The sequence below is a fragment of the Hydra vulgaris genome, chromosome 02 (assembly GCF_038396675.1).
Source record: "Hydra vulgaris chromosome 02, alternate assembly HydraT2T_AEP".
Taxonomy (NCBI): Eukaryota; Metazoa; Cnidaria; class Hydrozoa; order Anthoathecata; family Hydridae; genus Hydra; species Hydra vulgaris.
In genome coordinates, this window is record NC_088921.1 from 13,229,405 (window position 1) to 13,255,385 (window position 25,981).

Sequence of the window (25,981 nt, forward strand, 5' to 3'; positions counted from 1 at the left end):
AGAATAGGCACCCAATCTTGAATCTGATCTCAGTTCTGCAACAGGTTGAGAATCACAGTAGCTTGCAAATTTCAACTCCAATTAAACTCAGTTATTTACTGCAAACAACTATTGCAATACTGTAGATATTAATGAATGGCAACCCTCGCACCTTCTTTATGGCTTCTTGTATTATCATTCACTACTGACCTTTTACGGAAACCATATACACAATCGATTGCTAAATTAGCATTGGCTAAGGTTGCTTTTCCCAACTGTTCTCACCATTTTCTCTTTTCTGATTCCTTTCTCTACCTCTTCAAATCTCTTATTGGTATATGGAATACTGTTGTCATATTTGGGCTGGTTCCTAAATGCTTTTTCTCTTCTTGACAAGGTCCAAAAAAGCATTGTAAACTTAGTTAGACCTGCTCTATATCCTGCTAAGCTTGAGCCTCTATCCCATCATTGAAAAGTTGCTTCTTTTTCATTATCTCTCGTTCAATCAACTAAAACTCATTCTTGTTTGACTCGTCATTTAGCAAAGTCTCATTCTTTCACTCTATCTCTCCCTGCATGCTCTAAAAACTTAAGTTCATCTAGTTTTTTCTCCGCACTTCTTGGTAGTGAATTAAAATAAAATTGAAAAAAATTTTTTTGTGTAATGTGCAAACAATTAAACATTTCGTGAATTGTGCAATGTTATAATTCGATTCACAAAATGAGTAAAGTATTGCACATTTTATGAACTGCTTAATTTCACAATCTGCGTGTAACATTATATGTGGTCATAACTTTTAAACACTAAAATTTAATTAGATGAAATTGAAAAAATTAGATAAACTTAGTGTAAGATAGTGAAACTAAATATTTTATTAACTTATTGCCCACACATTTAGGCAGATAAAGTGAGTTCATAGAGGTATTTTTATTTTGAATTAGAAATAGTTTGTGTAATTAAATTTATGCTTTCTCAATTTAGTTGGGCTGTATGAAATGAAGAAAGCTTAAAAAAATAAAAAATCTGTAAAAAATCTTTACTTTACTGAAAGTTGAGTTTTTGTTTAAATACTTAGTGTGAAACTAGTTGTTTTCAGGGATTTTCTTTTTTCTGATAATTTGGGAATTCCTGGTATTTTTCTCAACTTTTCATTTTTCCAGATATCCAAAATGTTTTTCATACATACAAGTTTAGGTATGTATTTTTGTAATGCATTTGTTTTTTAGGCTATTTCACTCATTACTCATACAAAAATTAAAAAAAAACAAAAAACAAATTAAACACACCTCAGCTAAAATCAAAATTAAGAGGAAATCAAGGAAAAATATATTCCAGATTTTTTCCAAATATTTTATCTAAACGATTTTCCAGATTTTTAGAGTATGACCTGGTTGATCTATGTGTTTTAAAACTTGATAATTTTTAAGAGTTTACCTGTGCGTATAATTAATTTACTTTACTTTTGCAGTGGGTTTGTTTATTTTAACATTTTCTATTATTTTTATTTTTGTTTTCAGCTGATCAAGTCATGGAATTTTCTGTAATTTGAAATCTTTTGATAATAAATCAGTATTTAAATTTAATTGTTTATTAACAAAAATTTTAGATGGAATCTTGGGACCACAAAATCTTGAAGATTTTTTAATAACAGTTTTATATCTTATAAATCATATATTTTATTACTTTTAAAATAAGAGTTGGTGAGGGACGAGCATATTGGAGTCTTGGAAATGCACATACATGTATGGAAAATCATAAAGTTGCTTTGTCATTTGCCAAAAAACACTTAGAAGTCTCTAAAGAGGTTAATATTTATTTTGTGATATTTGTTTGATTGTAAATGTTATACTTTTTATACTTAAATCTTCTTAATGAATATATATTGATATGAATTCAGGTAAAACTTCAATAATAATGCATTATGTTTATAGGAATTAAAATATTTTTAATGTAGTATGTATAAATATATATATAAATTAGTAAAAACACTTATCAACTTTTATCTTCGATGTTTCTCCATCAGTAGGTTCATCAAGAACAATGTCTAAACATAAAAAAGTTCAAATTATAGAAAAATTATTTCACAGGAAGTTGGGAACTGTTATAATTAATTATGTAATAATTAATTATAACAATTTCCAACTTGTTATAATTAATTATGTAATAATTAATTATAACAATTCCCAACTTCCTGTGAAATAATTTTTCTATAATTTGAACTTTTTTATGTTTAGACATTCTTCCTGATGAACATACTGATGGAAAAACATGCTGTTGATCATAAAAGTTAGATAAGTGTTTATCTAACTTTTATGATCAACAGCATGTTTCTTTAATATATATATATATATATATATATATATATATATATATATATATATATATATATATATATATATATATATATATATATATATATATATATATATATACATATACACACACACACACACACACACTATTAGAATTAATGTTTTAAGAAAAAACTAAACGAAAAAGAATTTATAGAGCACTTAGGAGCAGTTACAGTAAAAGGATGAGACTTAATTGAATGATAATTGACAAAATTTTTATGATTTAATATAATGACGAGTAACATGGAATCAATAATAGTAAATTGCACAAATAGACACTAGCTCTTTAGAGCAGCACTTTTTATAGTATTTATAGAAAAGAGAAAGAGAAGCAACATTATAACAATGTAATAATGTTTGGAGGTTGGCTGCAGAACCAGGTTTAACTATGTTTACAATTCATTTTTGCACCTTATATTAAAGGAAAAGGGTATTATTCAAAGGTCCGCTTCAGATATGGCATCAGTATTCCATACAAAGATGGATTGGAGATTTAAGAATAGAATTCAGAGTAAGAAAGTGGCAAACACAATAAATCTCTTTATGGTAATGCTAATTTTGCTATGGATTTGATATATGGTTTCCAATAAAAATCAGAAGTAAGAGTAAATCCTAAAAGATGAAGGGTAGATGACTCATCGAGTACATTACTGTTCATAAATATAGGAAAATCTACATTATTGCAAAAACGATTAGCTGAAAAAATTGAGTTTATCTGAGTTAACATTCACCAACCACTGAGAGCCCCATGCTCTCAGAAAGCACGCAAAAAAAAAGTCTGTAGATTCAAATCTAGTTTCCCAAGAAATGGGTTAATTCTTACAAGTGTAATTGCCAAGCCAAGCATATAGTTATTGAAGTCTTCACTAGCAAAAAGAAGATACTGTCAACACACATTAGGAGACTAATGAGGGTACAGTTCTAAAACTCATTTAATGGTTGTGAGGCCAACTGATAGTAAGGTTTCTAGAACATCGATAGCCCTCAAAGAGGTTGATTCCATCAACTGTTAATCATCAGTATTAACAGTACGATGTTGCTACAGTGCTACCACCTAACCATTCATTATTCTTTTACGAATATTCCTAGTCTTCCATGTAACTTTCAATCAGTTGAGTTCTACCTCTTCTAAAGTGCAGTAGTGGTGTTGTGGTAAAGCGCTCGCTTCATAAGCAAGACATTCTTAGTTCAATCCCCACCAACCCCCTGGTAGTACCACGCTTAACTTGTTTCTCCACATAGCAGCCTTGTTGGTCAATGTTCGTGTTTCAGAGTTAGAGAGTTGAGAGAGGGCTATAACCACTATTAAGTAGCCTCCTCATCTGTAGTGGCCTTCTCGGTCTTGAGCAGGTGAATAACAAAAAAAAAAAATTCTCTATAAACAATAAAAGCTTGAAAATTTGCTATTTGTAAGACTAATTTGAAATTGGATGTTTCTTCTTCGGATCTTAGTATTGATTGCTACTAATCTTTAAATCACAAATACTCCTATAATTACATGCTTGGCATTGGCATATACTTATACATCAATTCACCTATTTTTTGAGAAATCGTTTTTAAATCTTTCCTGCCATTCCAGTTAAGGAAGTTAACCCATTGTTAGACATCTAAATCTGTCCAAAAATCTCCAAATCTTAAATCACTCTGGCTTCTGTTGCTGAATTCAACTCTTTTACGGCTTGTGGTCCTGATAACCTTCCTGTCTCTCAAAAGTATCTCCAGAATGCTCTTTAATTCATTCTAGACTATTTACTCTTAAAAGATCACTAAGCCTTCTCACTAATGTCTGATCTTTATAATTGGCAAGGTCAAATAATCAGCAATTTTCTTAAGTCTAATATCTCTCTAACAATTTATGCGGGTTTAAATATTTTTGGTCTATTGCTGACTTGCTAACTACTATAACTAAAAGATTCTATTGTGCATTAGATGGAGACGGCAAAACAAGGGCAAGCTCTTAACATATAAAAAGTTTTTGATTGTTTGCCACACTGGTCTTCTGCATAAGCTTACTTCATATCTGGGAAAAGTTTCTGGGAAAGTTTTTGTGATTATTAAACCATTTCTTTCTAACGCCAGTATTGAAGTCATCTTTGAAGACCAACACTTATCTTCATTTCCAGTAACTTCTGAGGTATCTCAAGGTTCTATCTTTTATTCTGTTTTTTTTTTTTTTAATCTACATTAATGAACTTTCTTTAGAGCATCTAAAGTAGCTCTATTTGGTGACAAGTTAACTTTATACTACTGTCGTGTCCAAAAGTCTTTTTAATATATCGACTGCTCAAGATCGTGAAAAATGTGGAGTAGAATGTGGCTTGACTTAAAATTGAAGAGAAGAAATAAAAGCTTCCAAACTTTTATTCCAGAAGGAATAATAGCTTCCAAGATGCGCTTTATGCATACATACTATGGATGTAAAAATATATGTTTGCTATTTACTTAGATGCGGACATGCAATACCATTTCATTGTTATATAGACTTGAGTATTTATATTGTGTAGTATTTGCCAAAAGAGAAGATGATCAGATGGATGTGGGGTGTGACTCTAGCAAGACAAGAAAAGGACGCATAATCTTAAACAGATTAGAAAAAGCGTTGTATGGAACAATGTTTGTTAGAAAAGAATAAAGTAATTTAAGTATTAGCATGTAGAGAGTTAGCAGCTTCAGTAAAAAACAGTAGCGATAGAAGTAAGAAAACTTAAAGAGAGTGCCTTACATATAGTATGAATCATAATGATTTTTATATATGCATATATATAAAAAATTTAACATGAATTTTGAATTAAAAAAAAATATACTTTAGGATGTATAAATGTTTATGCAGCCCCAGTCACAAACCCAGCCCCACCCCGGCTATACTTTATCAAACCCAGCCTTGGCCCCAGTCAAATATCAACTCTGGTTACTTACTCTTTGGAACTTACTCCCATTTTCATGTTTTCCTGACTTATACAACGTAAAACTTTTTAAGTCTTGGTATAGTCCAATTTAGACTTTAATTTTTTCTATGGCTCTTTTTTTCATAGCTACTTGTTTTGTTGCTTGTTTTGCACAAGTTGTTATTAATTTTATCCCTGTTTATTATTAATTATTAGGCTTGTTGTTTCTATTGTTTATTATTAAGTTTCTTTTTTATGTGCAAACTGTTTTATGGAAGTTTCTGTGAGAAAAAGTAAAATAAAATTTTAGCAAATTTAGTACAGCAAAATTTTAAAAGTTTTAACTTTACACTTTACTTACTTAGCAACTAACTTAGCAACTTACTTAGCAACTTACTTGGCAACTTAATAATTATTGAAACAATAGATAAATAGTAAAAACTGTTTTAATATTTCCAGTATGACAACAGTTTTTTAAATGTTTAATTAATAGATAATGTTATATTATAGACAGTTTATTTTTTTGAAAATTTGATAAAGGGGTATGTACGAGGTTGGTTTCCACATGATCAGTAATTTGTTTTACAATAATTATTTAATATTAATTGTAGTATAGTTTGATAATGCAAATAAAATTTAGGGGTTTGGGAAAGGTAAAGTTGTAGTGCTGTGATGAAAGTTAATTTAAATAGAAGAAGGAAATTCCTGAAATAAAAACTGATAATTTGTGGATAAGGTAGGAGATATGAGAAAAGAGGATGTAGATAGGATAGACAGGTAGATAGATGGAAAGGAGATAGGAAAAGATTGTGAACGCTTTTAGTAGTAGTAACTGAAATCCTGCAAAACAGTGCATTGTAAAAATTGCTCCAACTATTGTCATATTTAAATATAGTAATATGAATAAAAAGAATATTTATTTATAATAGTTATATTTTTATTTTAACAAAATAAATGTTCTTCATACATAGATATTGTCTGTCCCAATCAAAACCTTAGTCAATGTAAACATGGCATGAGCTCCAATTATCCTTAAAAAGGTTGGTGACAATAATAGTGCAAAGTCAGTTAAAGTGAAGATCTACTGATGAAAGAAACAAATTATTTGATTGACTGATGAAAGGGATTTTTTTTTTTCTTTGAATTCTTAAGACTAAGGAATCTTACCAGACCAAAAAAACAAAAGCAAAAATTTTACCGAAATTAATTTTAACATCAAAATTTTAAATCAAAAATAAAAATAAATTCAAAATGGCTGTAAAATACTTTAAAAAAAGAAAGGTGAAAAAACTTCAAAATGATTGTTATTTTTAGTTTAGGTTTCTTTGTAGGTGGACTAGTATTTGCTTTATTTTAATAATATTAAGCTTTAATGTTGTAATATAAAAGTTGTATTATAATTTAGCAATGTTGTTACATCTACAGTTTTTTATTATTTTAAATAATATATAACCAATTTTTACATGTATAGTATAAATCAAAATCTTAATCTATTTCTACAATTTTTAAGTCTATAAAATAAATTATAATTTGTCATTAAGTATCCATGTCAAATTAACAATTTTATTTTAATTATATATTTATATTTTTTTTAAAAACTTAGATAAATTTTCCCTTCCCTGTCACTTCTTTTTTTTAAATAATTAAAAACATGTTAAGGTTGGAGATCGTACTGGTGAACTTACAGCTGAAATGAATATTGTTGACCTGAAAACTTTACTTGGCAAAAGCAGCAGAAGGTTTCATTTTACTTATTTATTTTTCAATATAAACTATAAAATATGTATTTTTTTTGCTATATATACATTTTATATTAATTTTATGAAAAATAATAATTTTGTGACAGTTTTGTAACACTGTTATGCATATTGTTATGCACTGTTATACATATTTACACAGCTCAAGAAACTTTTTTTTTTTTTTTCGTGCTTCAAATATTTGCAGCTAAAAGCAATAACCAGTGTTAGTTGCATATGTTATTATCTCCATTAATTAAATTTTTTGCCAGAATAATTTAACAATAGCATAATTCCATGACTTACCTAAATCATAATGTTTAACCAAATCATTTTGTACCCTGTCTTTAATTACATGACTTACCTAAATCATATTGTTTAACAAAATCAAATTGTTTAATATTACATTTTAGATCAAATTATTTGTTTTGTTTGTTTAAAATTTATTTCTAAATTGCACATTTATTTATAAAATATCTGAATAAATATTACAAATAAGTTGTCTTGTGTACAATTAAATTTATCCTCTTATAACTATATCCTAATTACAAAATTATTGGCAATTTTATATTTATAAGGCGCTTTTTGTATTTAAGCAACTTTTTTATTTAAAGCAATAGTTTACTTATTTGCAAAATATAACAATTAATTTGCAAATTTTTTTCTGCAAATTCTCTGCAATTATTTTTTTTCTGCAAACTCTCTGTAATTATTTTTTTCTGCAAATTCTCTGTAATTATTTTTTATTTTCTATGAATACTAAGTAAATGAGTAACTTTTTTTTGCTTTTCTTAATTACGTCCATTAAAAATGCCATTTTTTGTTTCATTTTTTGTCATTTAAAATGTGTATTGGTCACTAAAACAATATTATTGTTTCAATAGCTTTCAGCAGTATTGTTTCAGTAGCTTTAAAATAAAATAATTTTTCATTCAATAAAAAATAACAAGCAGTGATTCTAAATTATTCTAAAATAATTTTATACCAGAAAAGGTTGATTTTTCCATCGAGCTTTCAATAAATATATTTTTTTAATGAGTAGAAGTTGGGGAGACATTAATATGCATTTAGAAGTTCCTGGAAGTTTTCTAAATTTTTTTCAGAAAACTTAAAATGTTGGTTAGTACTGCAAAAAGTCGCTATGAACAAGCATGTTTTCTGTTTGAAATTTAATAGTCAAGCTCATTAGTATATAGTTTCAGTAGAGGTAAAGTGATGGAATTCCTAAAACGGTCTCATATAATGGGTGATTATTGTAATTGATTTGGTTACCATATGTTTCAGGCTTTTGTTATCTAGAGAAACTAGAGTTTTGTTATCTAGAGAAACAATTTTAAAAGCAATATTCTATAGTGTGGTAATTTAAGTGCTACGCAATATGTACCACTTCAATCACAAGTTAGGTTTCAATAAAGTCACCAAATTATCAACCACTTAAATTACCACACAAATTGCGTACCATCTAAATGTGAGTATAGTGTGTGACAAGTTTTTACTTTTTATATTGCTTACATTTTAAATTATATCACTATCTTTTAATAGGTAGTGATAAAAGGAACCTAACAAAGAGTGTTCACTAGAGCTATATAGTATATATGTTACTGTTACCTGCAATACCGGGAAATAGCAAAATTGCTAATATTTATAATATTTCTGCTCAGAGTTTCATGTGTTACCACTACTATTAGAGACCAACCAGAGTTTTATGTATTACCACTACCATTAGAAACCAATCAGAGTTTTATGTATTACTACTACCATTAGAGGCCAATCAGAGTTTTATGTATTACTACTACCATTAGAAACCAATCAGAGTTTTATGTATTACTACTACCATTAGGCAATTATTAAAAAATAAATTACGATTTGTATAGTAAAAGTTACTATTTAATTGTTTATGCAACACGAAGATCGCAAAAAGTGACCAATAGAGCTATCCAGTTACGTAGACCTGGGAGATGTTAAAATAAAAACAGATTGTAGATGGTGTCATTGAATAAAATATAAAAATCATAAGAAAATATAAAATGTGTGGCAAGACTTTTGTGAAGTAGAAAAACGAAGAATAGGCGATAAGAGGGCATAGGGAGAAACAACTAATGCTCTAGTCACTCTGTGTGTAGAACATATGCAACAAAGAACAAATATTTGATATACTGATTTTAGAGACTGTTGATGTCTACAGGTGCGATGGTGTAGTGCATTAGTATGTACCGTTTCGTATAGTCGTCTTGTATGGTCTTGTTATGTTTTTGTTCACTTTCAAATCAGGTGAGTAGAAAGATTGTAGATGACATCATTCGGTAAGAATCATAAATGAATGTAAAGACTATTTTGTAGGAGGAATAAAATTTTAGGACTCAGGGATAGGGTGAACAATAAATCACGCTCTAGTCATCCTAAACAAATGATAAAACAATGGTCTAAGAGTAAACAAGTCAATATAGATCCGAATAAATGTGGTACTATTTATGGTCTGAACTCTAAATAATAAAGTGAAAACTGATAATCGCCTGTGTGACATTAAAGTATATAAATGTCGTTAATGTAACAAATTCATAATATAAAGCTCACAAAGTGCTATAATAAGTGGGTTTAAAATATAAAAAAATGTTGGTGCCATGAAAACCAATCAGAATTAAGTAGTGGATAATGGTGATCCCTCTCCTCAGGAATGCACTGCGATCACCAATGACGTTTCGGAGAGCCTAAGACCTGCACTAATGCCACTCGTCAGGGGCGTGTCCTTGCAACAGATCTCACCGCCTGCACTCTACCTCATGCTAGTCAATATTGCAATATAACAGGACTACACTACAAAAGCCAAAAATCCCAATCTGAGGGTGGTGAGGGATGCGCGTGGTGTGAATATAAATAAATATGTAAATACATATAAATATCATGTACACTTACACGAGAAGCGACAAATGTGTACACATGTAAACAAACAGTTTTAATGTGTGGAAATAACACAAAGCAAATAGAAAATAGTAATTAATAATTATGAGTAACTTACCGTTTCTTTTATGGCTGAAACGTGTCTGGTAAATATAATAAGTAAATACCACCCATAAACATCAAAACTAAGTTAAAATGGTTTGTGGTTAGTTCAAAAGTAGTTAGTAGAAAATATGATAGAAAATGTGGTAACTCCAATAGTATAAGAAATATAAATCTTGCCTGATAAGTAGAGACAATAGCTGTCACACAAAACAGACTCAGATAGATTAAAAAATGATCATCCAGAGATAAAAAAATACAGACATACAATCAGTAGGCAGAGAATAGTGAGAAATTATACAGATGAGACAATAAATACGATTTTTTAACTAATAGCTTATAACCACTGAAAAATGTAACATTAAAAATCAATATTGTTGACAAAACGACCAAAAGAACGTTAGTGAACACTGTATAGTGCAAACCACAACAAACTAACTTTTGTATAGTAAAAATTACTATTTATATTTGTATTTTTAGATTGTTTCAGGTTAAAAACCAATTAGAGTGGTTAATGTCTTTAACAATTTATTTTTAGTTTGCATTATTAATATGAATTTTTTTTTTAATGTCATTAATAATTAATTTTTAGCTTTTAGTTTTAGGTATTTTTTTAGTTATTAATTAGTTTTTAGTTTTATTTATTAATATGAAATATAAAAATATAAAAAGTTTTTTATGTTTTAATGGTTGAAATAAAATTTGTTAAAATGTTTATTCAATAATGCATTTATATAATGTTTTTTATATCTATTTTTTATTAAAATATAAAACTTTTTTTAATAAAAAATAGGTATAAAAAATAAATTATAATATAAAATATATAACACGAGCGAATGATTTATTAGTTAAGTTAGATAATAGGTTATATAATACAAAAAAGTTGCTTTAGGATCATTGATTTATTAGTGTTGTTGTTTTATTTTGTTGAAATCAACTTAAGATGTATGCAACAACACAACAACAAACAGTTAATATTGCGTTTGTGTTTTTTGATCTTTTCAATTTTGTTTTCATCCTTAACTATAGATTACAATTTTTTTTAGTCGGCCACTTTCCACTCCATTGACTTCGAACGAAGTACAACAATTATTTAATCATAGTAGGTTTATGTTTTTGTTTTTTCGTTTTTAATTATTTTCGGTTTTTGTACGATATTAAATCATACAAAAATGTATATACTTCATACAATACATCTTATCTGATTTTTATTTGTATTTTTTATGTTTACAGATGATAAAAAGAGCGAGGTAAGTTTTGTGATTAGGAAACTACGCATAAATACACACTACGCAAATGACGTTGAATAACACGAGAATTTTCAAATAAAATTGTTTTGTAAAATAATTGAATTGTTATTTTTTAATGAATTTTTAATTATTGAAAGAGATCTGACGGAAAGTATTAATAATATATTTCAGTTAGAGTTAAGTTTTTAAGTTAATTTTTTAAATTTTTACTTTATTTTCAACTGGCAGTTGGCTTTAAGCAGATCTGCCAAGTTAAGCGCAACTATGAAATTTTTTTATTTCCAGATATCAACTGAATCAAAACACGTGCGGTTGAAGAATTATAAAGTCACTAAGGTGAGTATTTATTTGTTTTTATCTTTTTAACGCTTTTCAAAACTTCAAATTTTTTAATGCTTCCTGTTTGGTTATAGCTTAATGGGTCAAAAGCAGATGGCCCAGGCGAAGACTTCTTTGATCTTTTGTATAAATCACAAAGTTCAAGACTGGATGATCAACGTTGTGATTTTCCTAAAAATAGGTCAGAATTTGTGACTAAACCATTAGTTCATAAAGCTCTTAGCGATAGCATGAGTAGTTTTGGAGATCGTACGGAATTACAAAGAAATTCACTTCCGGATTTACCTGGTCTATCAGAAAACGGTTTGTTACGGTTTTTCCATTATATATATATATATATATATATATATATATATATATATATATATATATATATATATATATATATATATATATATATATATATATATATATATATATATATATATTTATATATATATATATATATATATATATGGGTGTGTATGTAATTATAAGCCAAGTGGCAGCATATGATACGTGGTTGTTGTTATAGCTAAAGAAAAACTTGTTGGAAAATTTAATGGAATACCTGATGAGAACTTTCTTGAAATGCTAATGCGTTGTCAGGTAAATAGTTCCGGTTTATTGAATTATTAAATTTTTATATCTTTATTCAACATTAAAGTTACATCTAAAAGATAGTAAAGCTGATAATTTTTAATTTTTAAATAAGGCTGCACGTATCGACGATCAACGCTGTGAATTTCCCGTTACGCCTCGCGGACCTACTGTGCCAGATGAAGATTTTTTTAATCTGATTGCTCGACTACAATCTGGTAGAATGGAATCGCAGCGCGCAAATTTCAACCCCTAGTAGAATGGTTTCGCAACGCGCAAATTTCAACCCTTAGTAAAATAGTAGTAAAATCATTTTTTACAGTTTTTTTTTAAATAAAATTTTTTTAGCAAAATTTTTGTTCTTCATATTTCTAAAAATAGGCTCTTACTTTTAATGTTTTTAAATTTTAAAAATCGTTCTGTAAAAATAACTTTTGATGGGGGCGGTGCTTTCAAAAAATATATATATATATATATTAGTTTAATGATTTTTTTTTAGTGTAAATAATGCACGAGGTTTTTTTTCTAATTTTATCATTTTATTTTTCTATATTCCAGTTTTATTGTATTTATTGCAAATTATGAAATGGTGTATATAGAACGTCTTTTTCTTGTTTACTTTTTCTTTTTGTTATTAGTATTGTTTCTTTTATATAGATGGTTAATTTATTTTTTGGCTACAAAAAATAGAAATTTAAATTAAAATTTGAAAATTGTGTTAATTAGTAGTCTTTATCATTTTATTCTGTACGGAAATATATGTATATATCGGTAGGGAATATGTATATAGCGGTTGATAAACCGTTAAAGCGGTATTAATCTATTTCGCTTATAAATTAATAAATTTTCAAACTAAATTTTAAATACAGCGTAATATTGCATTCGTATTTCAAAAAATTATGAAATGAATTTATGAAATGTAATTCCAATGTTTATACATACATTCCAATACATAAGATATTTGATTGGTTGTTGTTAATTGCAAACCAAATAAACACTGTATTTTGCAATTTATTTCTTACCAAAATCAATTTGATTACGGTAACAATAAAAATTTTATAAATCAGTAGCAGATTAAAATTGTAAAAAACTCGCAATCGTAATTAATATCGCAAATGATATCGTAATTAATGTCGCCATCGTAACTAATCACCCTCGATTCCTTATCTAAAAATCACTATCAAAAATTACCGCACAATCGAATTGCTGTAACGTCAGTGCTTATACTCAAAGCACTTGTTCACAAATTCAATTTATTGTTTATTATTTTATTTATTTAAATATTTAAAACTCGTTATAAGTATAAACAATACAGGATATATATATATATATATATAATCTGAAAAAAATGGATAAATTGAAAGAGATCAATTTTATATTAGTGAGAAACAAAAGCGAGATTAAAATCACAGAACCAAGGTACGTGAGACCAATCGCGAAAAAAGTTAAGGAATTGAAGGTGAAAAAATAGTTTAGGAAGTGAAGATGAAAAATAGTTTAGGAATTGAAAGTAAAAAAATAATTTTGAAAAATGATGTCAAAAAAGTGAAAACGAAAGCTAGAGTAAAAGCAAAAATAAAATCGGTAAATGTCTTGGTTTTACTAAAAGAATTAACATTAAACGAGTCCATTGAATTGGTCAAAAACACGATAAAAATTTGAAAATTATTACAAAGGCTTTATATGCAATAAAGCTGAAAAGCAAATTTGACCAATAACAATCTAGTTTATCAACATTATTTTTATTAAATTTCGTCATAAAGCGAATATATATATGCTACATAGCGGAGCTATTATTTGAAACCAAAAAATTTAAAAAAATTTTGATTTTTTTTTATGGTTGGAATTTTCCTTTACTCAAAAATAAATTTAAAAAAGTTATTTTTTATTAGATAATCTATTCAAGTTCTTTTGATCTCGATACTTTTATATAAATGTTTTCTAAATGTAATTTAGAATAAGGGAAAGTGGTCTAAAACGTGCCCCTATAATTACAATAACGGACAATAATTGTTATAAGTGTAGAATATTGTTCAGCAACCATAAGCATTAAATGTTTATGGTCAGCTGAAAACCATCCAAAAAATAGCTTTTGTCATTGTTAATTTTTGGCAAAAAGAATATTTGAAAGTTTTAAAATTTTATTGAGCTAAATTTTTTTTTAGTTTGACTATAATTGAAGTTATTGTCAATTTTTCTTTACTCAGAATATCAATTTTTACTCAGAATATCCTCTTTACTCAGAATATCAATTTTTAATGTGAATAATGACCAGAAGATTACAAATCAGTTATAGTCTAATCTACAAATCAGTTATAGTCAATTTGTAATTAATAATCAGGTTTAATTCAGAAATTAAATTAAGGAGCCCATTTCAGGCTCCTTCCACGGAAATGGGCTCCTAACTTTTCTTTTTTCAACTGTTGTTTCTTAACGTAAGGCATAGTTACACCTTTAATTAACTGATGTTAAATTGCAGAACATTGAATAAATTTTCTGAAAAAAAACTGTTTTTAGTTGTTTGTTAGTTACAGCTAGTTGATTCTATCATTTTTTGAAAAGAGGCCCGTTTAAGGTCACTCTCCCCTAGTTGATTGTATTTTTTATTGTATTGTTAAACGGTATCTTGTTAAACGGTGTTATTAAACGATGTTGTTATCATTAAAGAACTTATTTATATATTTATTTGTATTGTGTTCTTAACAGTACTCTTTTTTTTTTATTGAAACATTAGCTCGTATAATTATTGTGTTGTTAAACGGTTCACGGCGTTTGTCGGATTTGGCACAGTTCTCGATGACAGAAGCTTTACCTTCCTCTTCGAGTTTCCGTGATTATATATTTTATTTTCAACGACATTATACTAGAAAATATTGTTATAAGAACAAACAAAAAATATATATATATATATTATGAAAAAAACTTACCGACTATAAAGGATTATATTTTTGTGCAGACAGCATACATAAAAAAATGGAGTGAGAGAGAAAATGAAGCAGGAAAAAGAGCCAGAGTAATATGAAATAATCTCATGTGACTTAATTCTGTTAACTTTATTTGTTCAGGATATCTATTTTTAATGAAAATGAAGATGATGAAAAGATAAAAATGATGAACTTTTAACGCTGGTTATTTAAAAAGAAATGATGATAAGAGAATGCTTGTCTCTTTTTATTCTTGATTATTTAATTATTCTTTATAAATAGCGAGTGTCAATTTCATTTTTTTAAGTGTAATCCAATAAAAAAAAAAGTATAATATTACACAATGTGCGATTGTTCTTTAACAAACACAATGTGCGATTGAGCTTTAGCAAAGTAATAATTAATTTTTTAACTTTAAATATTTATTAGAAGTTATGTTTACAAATTTAGATGAAGTTAAACACGTCTTTAAAACAATATATAACACACAAACCTTATGCGGCCGTCAAAAAAATACCTGGTTCAAAAATGGTAGAATAAAATCAAAACTTAAACAAAAAAAATATCATTTTATCAACCGCGAGAAACCTTCGCGCGTCGAAGCGTGAGTATTTTTATCCAAAATTGAATTAGAATTGCTTAACGTAATGATCTTTGGGCAAGCGAAACAGATTGTAAGTCTTTTTGCATTAAATTGGTTAACAAAATTAAAAAAAAAAGTTTATATAACATAAAATCATACTTTCTATAGAAAACCATATGGTAAATTAAAAAAGTTTAGAAATATTTTCAAAGCTTTTTTGAACAAAGCGAATAAAACGTGGAACCATGTTAACATTGTTAGGACCTAAAAAATTATTAGGACCTAAACAATAGTTTTTGTCAAACAAAAAAGTCAAGCATTTCTTAAAATCTCTTTTTCAAAATAACTTAATTCCACTAAATTAAATATAACCCACTATTTGCATAATTTTCCCACTTTTTTATAACATAACTCTAAACGGATGCCCTTCTTAAAAATGAAACTCTTTTTAGAGACTATAGACACCTGATCGATAAAAAGTTCTTGCAAAAAAAATTTTAATTAGAACGATGATTGGGACTTTTTGTTACAATCGCAAAAACTTAATAATGCATACGATTTATTTCTAAGGCAGTTTTACAAACGAAACGAAAAGCGTTTCCTGAAAAATATTTGTCATTAATACATAAAACGCTTTTATCGCGGATGTCTAAAAGCTTACTAAAAACGTGAATGTCAAATAACAAAAATCCACAAAAACGAAACAAAAATTGTATGATAAAGTCTTAAAAATGAATACTTATAAAACAATATACAAAAATTATAAATTCTATTTGAAGAAAACAAAACAATAAAAAAAAAAAACTGCAACATATTTATTATGCGAATCATTAGAAGGAAAAATAAATATAAACACTCAAATAACATGGAATGTAACCATAGATTGTTACCATGGAATGTTACTATGAAATGTTACTATGAAAAATGTTTATAAAAAATTAATCCGAAATAATAAAGGTATAAAAGTTCCATAGAGCATAACAAGGTTTGATTTTTATTTGAAAAGATTGAATACGCATTTGGACAAATCAAATCTTAAAAAAAAGTAAATTATAAAATGTCTTTACTAAAATAAAAATTTTTGATAAAATTCTCACCAATTTAGTGAAATCTGTCATTAAAATTTCGTTATTTCAAAACATTTAAATACTCGATAACTTGTAGAGGTCTAGGGATCTTTTTCAGGGTCATTATTTTTCTTACTATGAAATAATGATCTATAATAATGATTAATATTATATATGTTTGCTACTCTGATAATAAGAAAATTATTAAAAAGCTCAAAGAAAATACGAATGACTAAAGTCACCAAAATCTTTTCATAGAGTCCTGATGTAAAATTTAAAAATAAAATAAGATTAAGTTACTATGTAGGGGAAGTGGGGCATAACCGCCCCCGTATCGTTTAGAATAATGTTATATGAAAATAAAAACAAATTGTTTTTTTTTTAGTTTATTTCAATAGCCACATTATTAAGCTTTAGATTGCTGCAACTAAGAAAAAATACATTTCACAATTACACAAAAATTACACTAGGTGAAAATAAGGTTGCTACCCCATTGTGAGGCATAACCGCACTCTCATAAAAATCGTTAGGGGTACACTTTCCGTGGTACATTTTTTGTCACAGCTCAAATTAATTGCTGATTTTATTGCACAGCATACTGGATTCATTCGAAATACTTACAATTTCCGTTGGTGCAACATTTTTTTGTTTCTGCAGTCTTGTCGACTGTTTGAGCATTTTAGAAAAAAAAAAAAAATTTTTTTAGAATTATATGTAATGTGCATTAGAATTTGCATTAGAATGTTAGAATTTTAGAAATTATATGTAATGTGCATTAGAATGTAATGTGCATTAGAAAATTTTTTTAGATTTAAATGTAATGTGCATTAGAATTATATGTAATGTGCATAAATACGCCCACTCCAAGTCGTTACTCCGGGAAATAAAAGCTCTTAATGGCTATGAGTTATACGTGTTCCATAACTTGTTATTCAGGTTGAAATGTCAAAATGCTTCCAAAATCCTTTAATAACCGATTTCTAAAAATTAATCATAAATACCTAACAAGGTGCTCTATCCATAATTTTAATTTACCTAAGTCATTTCTTCAAACATCTGATTACTCAATTTCATATAAAGGGCCTCGCCTGTGGAACATAGTTCTTAATGAAAATATGAAAAGTATAACTTCAATAAATTCTTTTAAAAATATTTACTTGATTTAACAGACACAAACATATTTTTGTATTTTTAAATGAAAAAAAAATCTCCTGTAATATTTCTTTATGTATGTATTTATTTAATTTTTGCAATTTGTCGTTTTCTTGTTGTAATTATGTTTTATATAACAAGTATTTGTAAATTCATATAATGAGAGCTTTGTAAAAAATATTTTACGCTTACTATAGGGGCTTGGTGACAAGACTTCTACTTGCTTCTGTCGTTATTAAATTTTTTATTTAAATTTTATTTTATTGATAAAAAAAAAGTTTTTAGAACCATGTGCTTTTACACTTCGGCTGAACTTGAACTGGTGAGTATAGCTATTTTTTTCATTAGGTATTGTTTTCAAGGTTACTGAGTTTTCTCATTCGGAATACTTACAATTTCTTCGGGTGAAGATATTGTAAAAGCAGACATAGATGAGAAGGACAATGTTATTGATTCAGAGCTAGATAATCTTGGATAAATCTTGAAATAATGATCACCATATAAATATTATTTCACTTGCAGTGAAATAATAACCACCATAAAAAACACTAAATGTACATTAATACAAAAAATATAACAATAACACACTCTTAGCTTTATATTTTAATCAAAACCTCATTAATAAAAGTTAAATAAAAAAATACGAAATATAATTTCTAATCTCTTAAAACAAAACTATTTCTTTTTAAGTTTTTGCATAAACGCATTTTAGTGTAACGATTGTAATCATTGTCATTTGTAGTTATCATAATAAATGTTACCATAATAAATATCAAAAGTATGCGGTTGTGCCTCCTGTGCGTCTTTGCTTCTGTCCCAGAGGACAATTTTTAGAAAGTCAGGTTTATCAGGTTAGGTTGATATAAAAAATGGTTTTAATTTGATGTAATAGTCCTGATAACATGTTAAACACTAAAATCAAATCTTAATCCTCACAAGAAAGGTTTGGAAAAATATAATGTAAATATAATATTTTTATCAAAATAAACTTTATTATGTACAACTTCTCAAAAACGCAACAAGCATTCTTTTTGACATAAACAAAATGTGGGTAACTGTTTTACGAACGCAAGGTATGTTTGTTGTCATATTAGATAATATTTTTCATATGGAAATGTTAAAGAACGGTTGTGCCTCCATATGCGGGTATGCCCCAACCTCCCCTACAATTCTATTATAATAAAATTATACAAGCTTTCATAATTACTTCCATTAAATCGAGAATGTAAATAGTATCAATAGAATTTAAATAATCATTTTACTTAGTACCTCAGACAATTTTTTTTTTGTCCTGAAAAAAAAAATTATTTGAGGTAGAAAGTTATGCTTTATACCTCAGATAATTTTTTTGATAAGACATTTTAAAATATCGTGCTTTTTTATGTAAAAAAAAAAATCAATTTGCATTAAATTACCAATTAGTAAGTTTTCGAAAAATGATTTTTGCATTTTCTTACACGATTCAGCAACAAAAGATCAATCTTAACTTATTGCTAATTTGGTTTATTTATAAAAAGTTTAGATTTTTCAAACATTTTTTTTAATCCTCATTTAGTATTTGGTTTTTAATATCTCTTTAAACTGTATTAATTTCAGTAAAATGACTTTTGTGGAGCATATCGAGGCAATAAACCAGCCAACATTGACATACGGGGCCCATACGGGTCGTCAACTGGGTCTCGTATGAGTAACCAATGGTTTTCCACCGGCTCTTGGCCGCGGTTTCCATAAGGGACCCATATGGGTATGCCCGCTGGATATCCCGTATGGGTCCCAGTCAAATCCCGTACTTTAAAACCGTAAGGGGCCCATTTGGGTTTGCAACTGGAACCCATATGGGAAACCCATCGGGAACCCGCCGGATCTTGGCCGCGGTTTTCCTCCGGGGCCGATATGTGTAGGCCCGCCAGGTATCCCGTAAGGGTCCCACGAGGTTTGCCCATTGCAAATCTTGAAAAACTACGTTTAAATGTTTTAAATTTACAGAAAAAGCAAATTTATATATAACTTGATTGGTTTATTTAAAAAAAAAAAAATTAAAATTACAGTCGAAATTAAGCAAACTTTTAAACGATTCTTTAATCGTGAATGCTTTCACGGTTATCTCGCCATTTGGAAGCTTTTCCATTGTTGTTTAAACGACTTCTTTGAAAACCTCTTTACACAATATCTCGTTTTAATGTGACCTGTAAAAAAATTAAAGTTAACTGTTAGTCTTAAATTTTATAGGTAACATAAACTATTTTTAATATGTTATCAAACTCTTACGATTTCTCCTAAAACTCTTCAGATAAAAAATGTAATTTTCACCATCGAAGGTAGAAAAATATAATCTTTAATTTTATAATCGACATAAATATTTGAACGTTTTAAAATGTGCCTGTAATAATTATAAATAATTGTAATAAATTGATAACGTTCCTTTAGTTACTGATAAATAAATTATATAAAACTATTATATAAATATAGTTTTATATTTATATTGAATATAATTTGATATATACTGTTTATAACTTTATATATAATGGAGAGTGGGGCACCATGATATACTTTTGGTTTTTGTTTTGTAACTACTTTTTTAAACACTTTTTTTTTTAGCGATTAGTGCAATTTGTAGGTAAATATTATACCTTCAAAATTAAATTCTTAAATTACCAAAATTAAAGAGGTCCGATTTGTAAAAACTTATTGAGTAGAAGTCGAACTTTGTATCAAGGTACCCATGGGGTACCTTGATACAGTCTCTGGGGCACCATGAAACAAGATAACAAAAAAATTATAAAATGTAAGAAAACAACACAAAAAATTAATTAAAAAAAAGAAACAATATTTTCTAAAGACTTATTATAAATTTTTAAAATTAAGAATAGGAATCATGTTCATCACTTAATAAATCACTTTCGGAAACAAAATTTTTATTTTCATTTTTCTGATAGTTGTTCCTTTATTATTCTTTTCTTTTCTTTACTTCATTTGTTTGTTGGTGCATCTGTTACTTCAGTACATTTTTTTGTTGGTGCATCTGTTGCTATTATACTGCTAGCTTTCTCACAAGGTTTTATTTTATTTTTTCTTTCAGCGGCCTTCAGAAATCCTTTAAACTGAGAAGAGCTAAAAAAGTTAATAATTTCAGAATCATTGGCTTGACTTGTACTTGGCTCGGAACTGACAAAAGGCTTCTAAAGCTTTCCTGGTGAGAGTAACAAGTTATTGGTATTCAGAGTTTTTCCAGTGTTTGTTTGATATGTATTTGGATTGTTTCTATCAGCAACAACACTACATAAAAAATCTGCTTCTGAATATACATTCTTGTCAAAAGGAAATATTTCATTTTTCCTAAATCCACTTTGAATGTTTGTGATAGAAAAACTTTTTTCACATGCGATGCTAACAAAAGATGCAATTTCATAAATAGTGATTATCCAGGGATGATTTAGAACACTCACAGTAACACTCCATCATAATTTAGAAGCCAAGATTTTACTGTGTTATTATAATAAACTTTAAATGGAGCAAATACGGAAACATCTAGGGTCTGCACTTTGTGACTACTATGTGGTAGTATAGTAAGATTAGTAACACTGATGCATTTAGCAAGATCAAGAGCTTTTTTAAATAAGTGGCTCTCGTGATTATCAAATATAAGTAGAGATGGATCTTTCTTTGACGAGAAACTTTTGATATAAAATGTTGAATCCAGTTGGATTTGCAAGGCCAAGAAATCCAAATGGTGCATTATTAAGCATATGCTGCTTATAGATCTTTAATTTACAACATGTGTCCATAATACATTTATACATTATTTATATAAACTTAGAGAGCAGGTGACAATTTACTGCTTCAAAAGATTTTCTTGCGCTTTAGTAAATACTCTTCTTGTAAAAAAATTGGGTTTAATAGTAACGATTTCTCCTTCTTTTATTCCTTTTTTCGTTTTTACATATCTGTATACATAAAAACACACATTTAGAATTTTCTTTTAGTCAAAAACTTCTAAAAGTTTCATTTACTAAGTAGGACAAACACTTATTGGTGCAGAATACATGAGCATAAATAACTTGCGAAAGGTGCTGTGATTAAGATCAACTTTTTCTCCAGAATTTAATGAACACCATCCTGTTAAATGTTAAGTGAACACCCTCCTGTTAAAACTAAATCAACAGCTACCTTCATTGAACTACTCGAGAAGGTTCCTTTTCTAGTTTTTCAATAATAAAGAGGCTTTACAATGTATCAAAATTCAATTATGGCCATATCATGATTTAATACCATGCTAAGCTTTAATTTACATCTATAGATTTTATTAACAGAAATCAGTATAAAAACATAAAATAAATGAATGTTAATCCTTCATCAAAAAAGTGTTCATAAATATTTTGATATAAGTATAATAACGCAAACTTTTATTTATATAAACTTATATACTTTTATCCTCACATTTTAAAATTAAGTTACGGAAAATAAAAACAGTGTTCAACTTACTATAACTCAACTATAATAAATAAGCATATGGTCATGATCTATATAATAACTTTTTTTAGTTATTGTTATTTATGTTAAAGTTATCAAGTTAAATTAAAGTTTTATAATTATAGTTTGAATGCAAAAGTTCATATCAATAAAAATTTTATCAGTATTGTAAACATAAGTAAAGTATTATAAGTATTTACAAGTATAAGTATTGTAAGTATAAGTTATTATTAATAATAATAACTTATATATAAATTAATATATAATTATATATATATATTATTTTATATATAATAATTTTTTTATATATAATATATTACATATAACTTATTAATGATATTATTTATAATAATAATTATATATAAATGACTTATATATATACATAATATATAACTAATACATAATATTATGTATATTATATTATTGTTATTATTACAAGTGTACAATATTAAATCAAAGTCAAAAAATATTAATGATTAAGAAATGAGGTAGATACATAACAATAAAGCCATTTTTTGCATTTATATGTAAACACATAATTTTTATATCTCACGGTAGGCAAACTTTGTTAACATCAGTCATTTTGCTTGCATAAAATATAAAAAAATGAATGGAAAAGAGTGGATCCGTAAAAACGATTTAAAAGCTTTAAATTCCCTAAATATAACCTATTCATCACAACATTCCCCTATTTCCTCTTTCTAAATGTTTCTGACTAAACCAAAGTTTTGATTAAACTCAAAGCAGTTATTACCATCACTAGCAGAAACAAAACTTTATATTTTGATCATTTTAAAAATGCAAACAATGTCTCAATGGAATAGTTACTTCATGTTTAATAGCTACTGAAACATATGTTAAAAATATATGTTAAACTTTGTAAATTTATTTTAAAAAATTTAAAAAATTCTTTTATAATGGTAATAAATGAAATTTTAAAGCAATATCTGGAGTTTCACAGTGAAAAAATACATCTAAAAAAAATTTTCTTTTTAACTACAATGTAAATATAATGTATACAAAAGTATAATGCATTAAAGTTAAATTTTTAAATTTATTTCACGCACAATACGAATTATTAGTGGCAACCATCGAGTAAGTTTTGTAACGATTTTTTTAATTGTTAGTTTAAACCTTTTGGGAACCTTATGGGAAACCCGTCAAATCCCTAGATCCTTCGGCCCTGATAAAAACCAGATAAAACCCAATCAAGCAAATTTGCTTTATTACCAAAACACTTACCTGTTAAAATCCCATTCCCGCAAGCTCAGACAAAAACCATACAGTACCCGTCTGTCAATGTTGGCTGAGAAGTTGTATATATAATTAACTAAGTATTACCAACATCATGTGACGCTGTTTGCAATGCAAAGATTTTATTTTTAATCGAAGCCATTTTTCACTTTTATTAGAAGAGTAATAAATTTAAAAAAATATTTTCACAAATTGACTTCAACTATAATGTATAATGTAAAGAAAGATAGCAAGAAATTTTATAAGACCAGTCGTTCAAATTGAGGTCTATGAAATATGCAGTTCTAGATGTGAGTAACAAAAAACTAGTATTAAAAAAGCTGCTGGCATAAGCAAATATTACACCGCTATATTGCCAATAAGAAGGCTGATGCCATAATCACTCCGATCTTTAAGTCTATTTCAATCTTACCTTCTTTCTCAAAATTACTTGTATGGATTATAAAGAAAAGACTTTAAAATTATAAAAATAATTCAGCTAATCATGCTGTAATTGTTTAATCATATAGCAGATGCAATTAATAATTATTTTACATTAGGAGTTTTTATTGAGCTGCAAAAACTTTATAACACTGTTAACCATAAGATACTTTTAAGAAAACTAAAACTCTATTTTAATTGAATAGAAATAATTGAATTAAAAACAAAAACTTACTTTGGTTTGACTACCTGTCAAACAAAAACAAAAAAAACATAAATTATTAAAAAACGAAACAATATATTACGCATTACTTGTTGTGTTCCCCGAGGATCAATTTTAGCACCACTATTATTTTTGTTGTATATAAATGATTTGTACTTTTTTTTTGACTATTTTTTGTTTTAGTTACCCCAAGAAGACCTAACTGTCTTGTCAAAGAGCACAGCTGAAGAGCATTGAACTAGAAACTTCACGTCTCCTCGTCTACCGACGGCGCAAAATATGCCCTGAACTCACTTTAAACCCTGGATTTCTTGCTTCTAAAGCAAGCGCTCAAACCACTGTGCCACGGCCAACCAAATACTTACACTTATACTAAGCAACAAATGTTTTAAATTTCATATTTGCAGACAACTTCAATCTTTTTTATTCCAACAGACATAAAAGTTTCTTTTATTATACTAAATATAGAACTGATTACAAGCAAAAAAATTTCAGGATCATTTTCGCCGCACACTAAACTGTTTATATGAACCACTTTGTTTAAGTTTATAGACATTAAAGACTAAACGTCTTAAATGTCTATAAACTATCCACCATGTCAATAAACTATCCAACAAATGTCTTCAAACTATCCACCAAATATCCACCAAGTTTTATTCTTTATGTATAAAATAAAGCATAGGCTTCTATTATTCATTTCAGCAACAAATCAAATTGTCTTTTGATGCATAAATATTTCAACTTGAAAATACTCTTTTTAAATATTATTGTTGTTATTGCTATTATACATTCTCTTTTGAAGATATTTATTATGATATTTATGTTCTTTATTATCAATTTTTTAAATATATTCTAATTTATTGAAAAACAAAAGCCCAAAAGTTATTTTCTGGAAACTTAATTTATGTAAATTTAATCGCCCCTTCTAGCTCTGATTTTGTTGAAAGTTGCTTTAAATACAATTCATTTACAGTTGGTTTTATGAAATTTTGAGTTTCATATATCATCAATAATACAATAAGGTATTTATAAACCGTTACAGTTTCTTCTAATAAATTTTTTTTTCTATAATTAATTTTTTACGTACATTTTTTTACATACATGTGGTATTACCAAAACTTAACGGAAAGTACAGAAGTTAGGCAACTTTTTTCTTGAGTTCCATAATTTTATTACTTGGCATCGGGTAGATTAGGGTAATATTTACTTTTCCTAAAAACAACCCTCAATCGTTAAAAAAGTTGATAAGTGTATTTAATAACGTTCGACGACAAGGAGGAGTAGACAATTTTAATGTTGAAAAGAAGTATACCTTAGTATGTGAGTTTCATTTTAATATAAGTGATATAATCTTTAAACCTTGTTCTGGCAGAAAAACACTTCATCAAGATGCTTTCCGTCTGTTTTTATATTTAAAGAAAACATTAAAAAAGAAAGAAAAACTTTAAAAAAACGACTTTATTGCAATACATCAACAGAAGCTTTAGAAAGTGAAACTTGTTACAGTATAGAAAATGCTATAAGTTTTCATATCGATTGTCCCAAAGAAGTAGTTGTTTGTGAAAATTGTCAAACTCTAAAAGAGCAATTAGAGCGACTTAAAAAAGAAAACGATTTCCTTAAAAAATTAAATGATTTTCTTAAAAATGTAAATGATTTTCTTAAAAATGAAAACTTAAAATTAACTAAAGTAAATTCCAATATAAATGATGAGATTAAAATAAAAAATAAAAACGAGTTTAATTATGAAAATATTTCCACTGAA

At 27.4% G+C, this 25,981-nt stretch overlaps 1 protein-coding gene across 3 annotated transcripts in view; it reads left to right on the forward strand.

Moving 5' to 3' along the window:
• LOC100209356 (G-protein-signaling modulator 2) overlaps positions 1–12,845 on the forward strand; it is a 44,294-nt gene extending 31,449 nt beyond the window's left edge. For all 3 annotated transcript variants that reach the window (XM_065790166.1, XM_065790167.1, XM_065790165.1), the window contains 8 exons: positions 1,676–1,784; positions 6,879–6,958; positions 11,002–11,057; positions 11,189–11,205; positions 11,491–11,541; positions 11,619–11,847; positions 12,059–12,132; positions 12,239–12,845. In XM_065790166.1, coding sequence (XP_065646238.1) covers positions 1,676–1,784; positions 6,879–6,958; positions 11,002–11,057; positions 11,189–11,205; positions 11,491–11,541; positions 11,619–11,847; positions 12,059–12,132; positions 12,239–12,379 — 757 coding nt within the window. In that variant the 3' untranslated portion in view covers positions 12,380–12,845. The remainder of the gene's footprint in view (positions 1–1,675; positions 1,785–6,878; positions 6,959–11,001; positions 11,058–11,188; positions 11,206–11,490; positions 11,542–11,618; positions 11,848–12,058; positions 12,133–12,238) is intronic.
• The last annotated feature ends 13,136 nt before the right edge of the window (positions 12,846–25,981 follow it).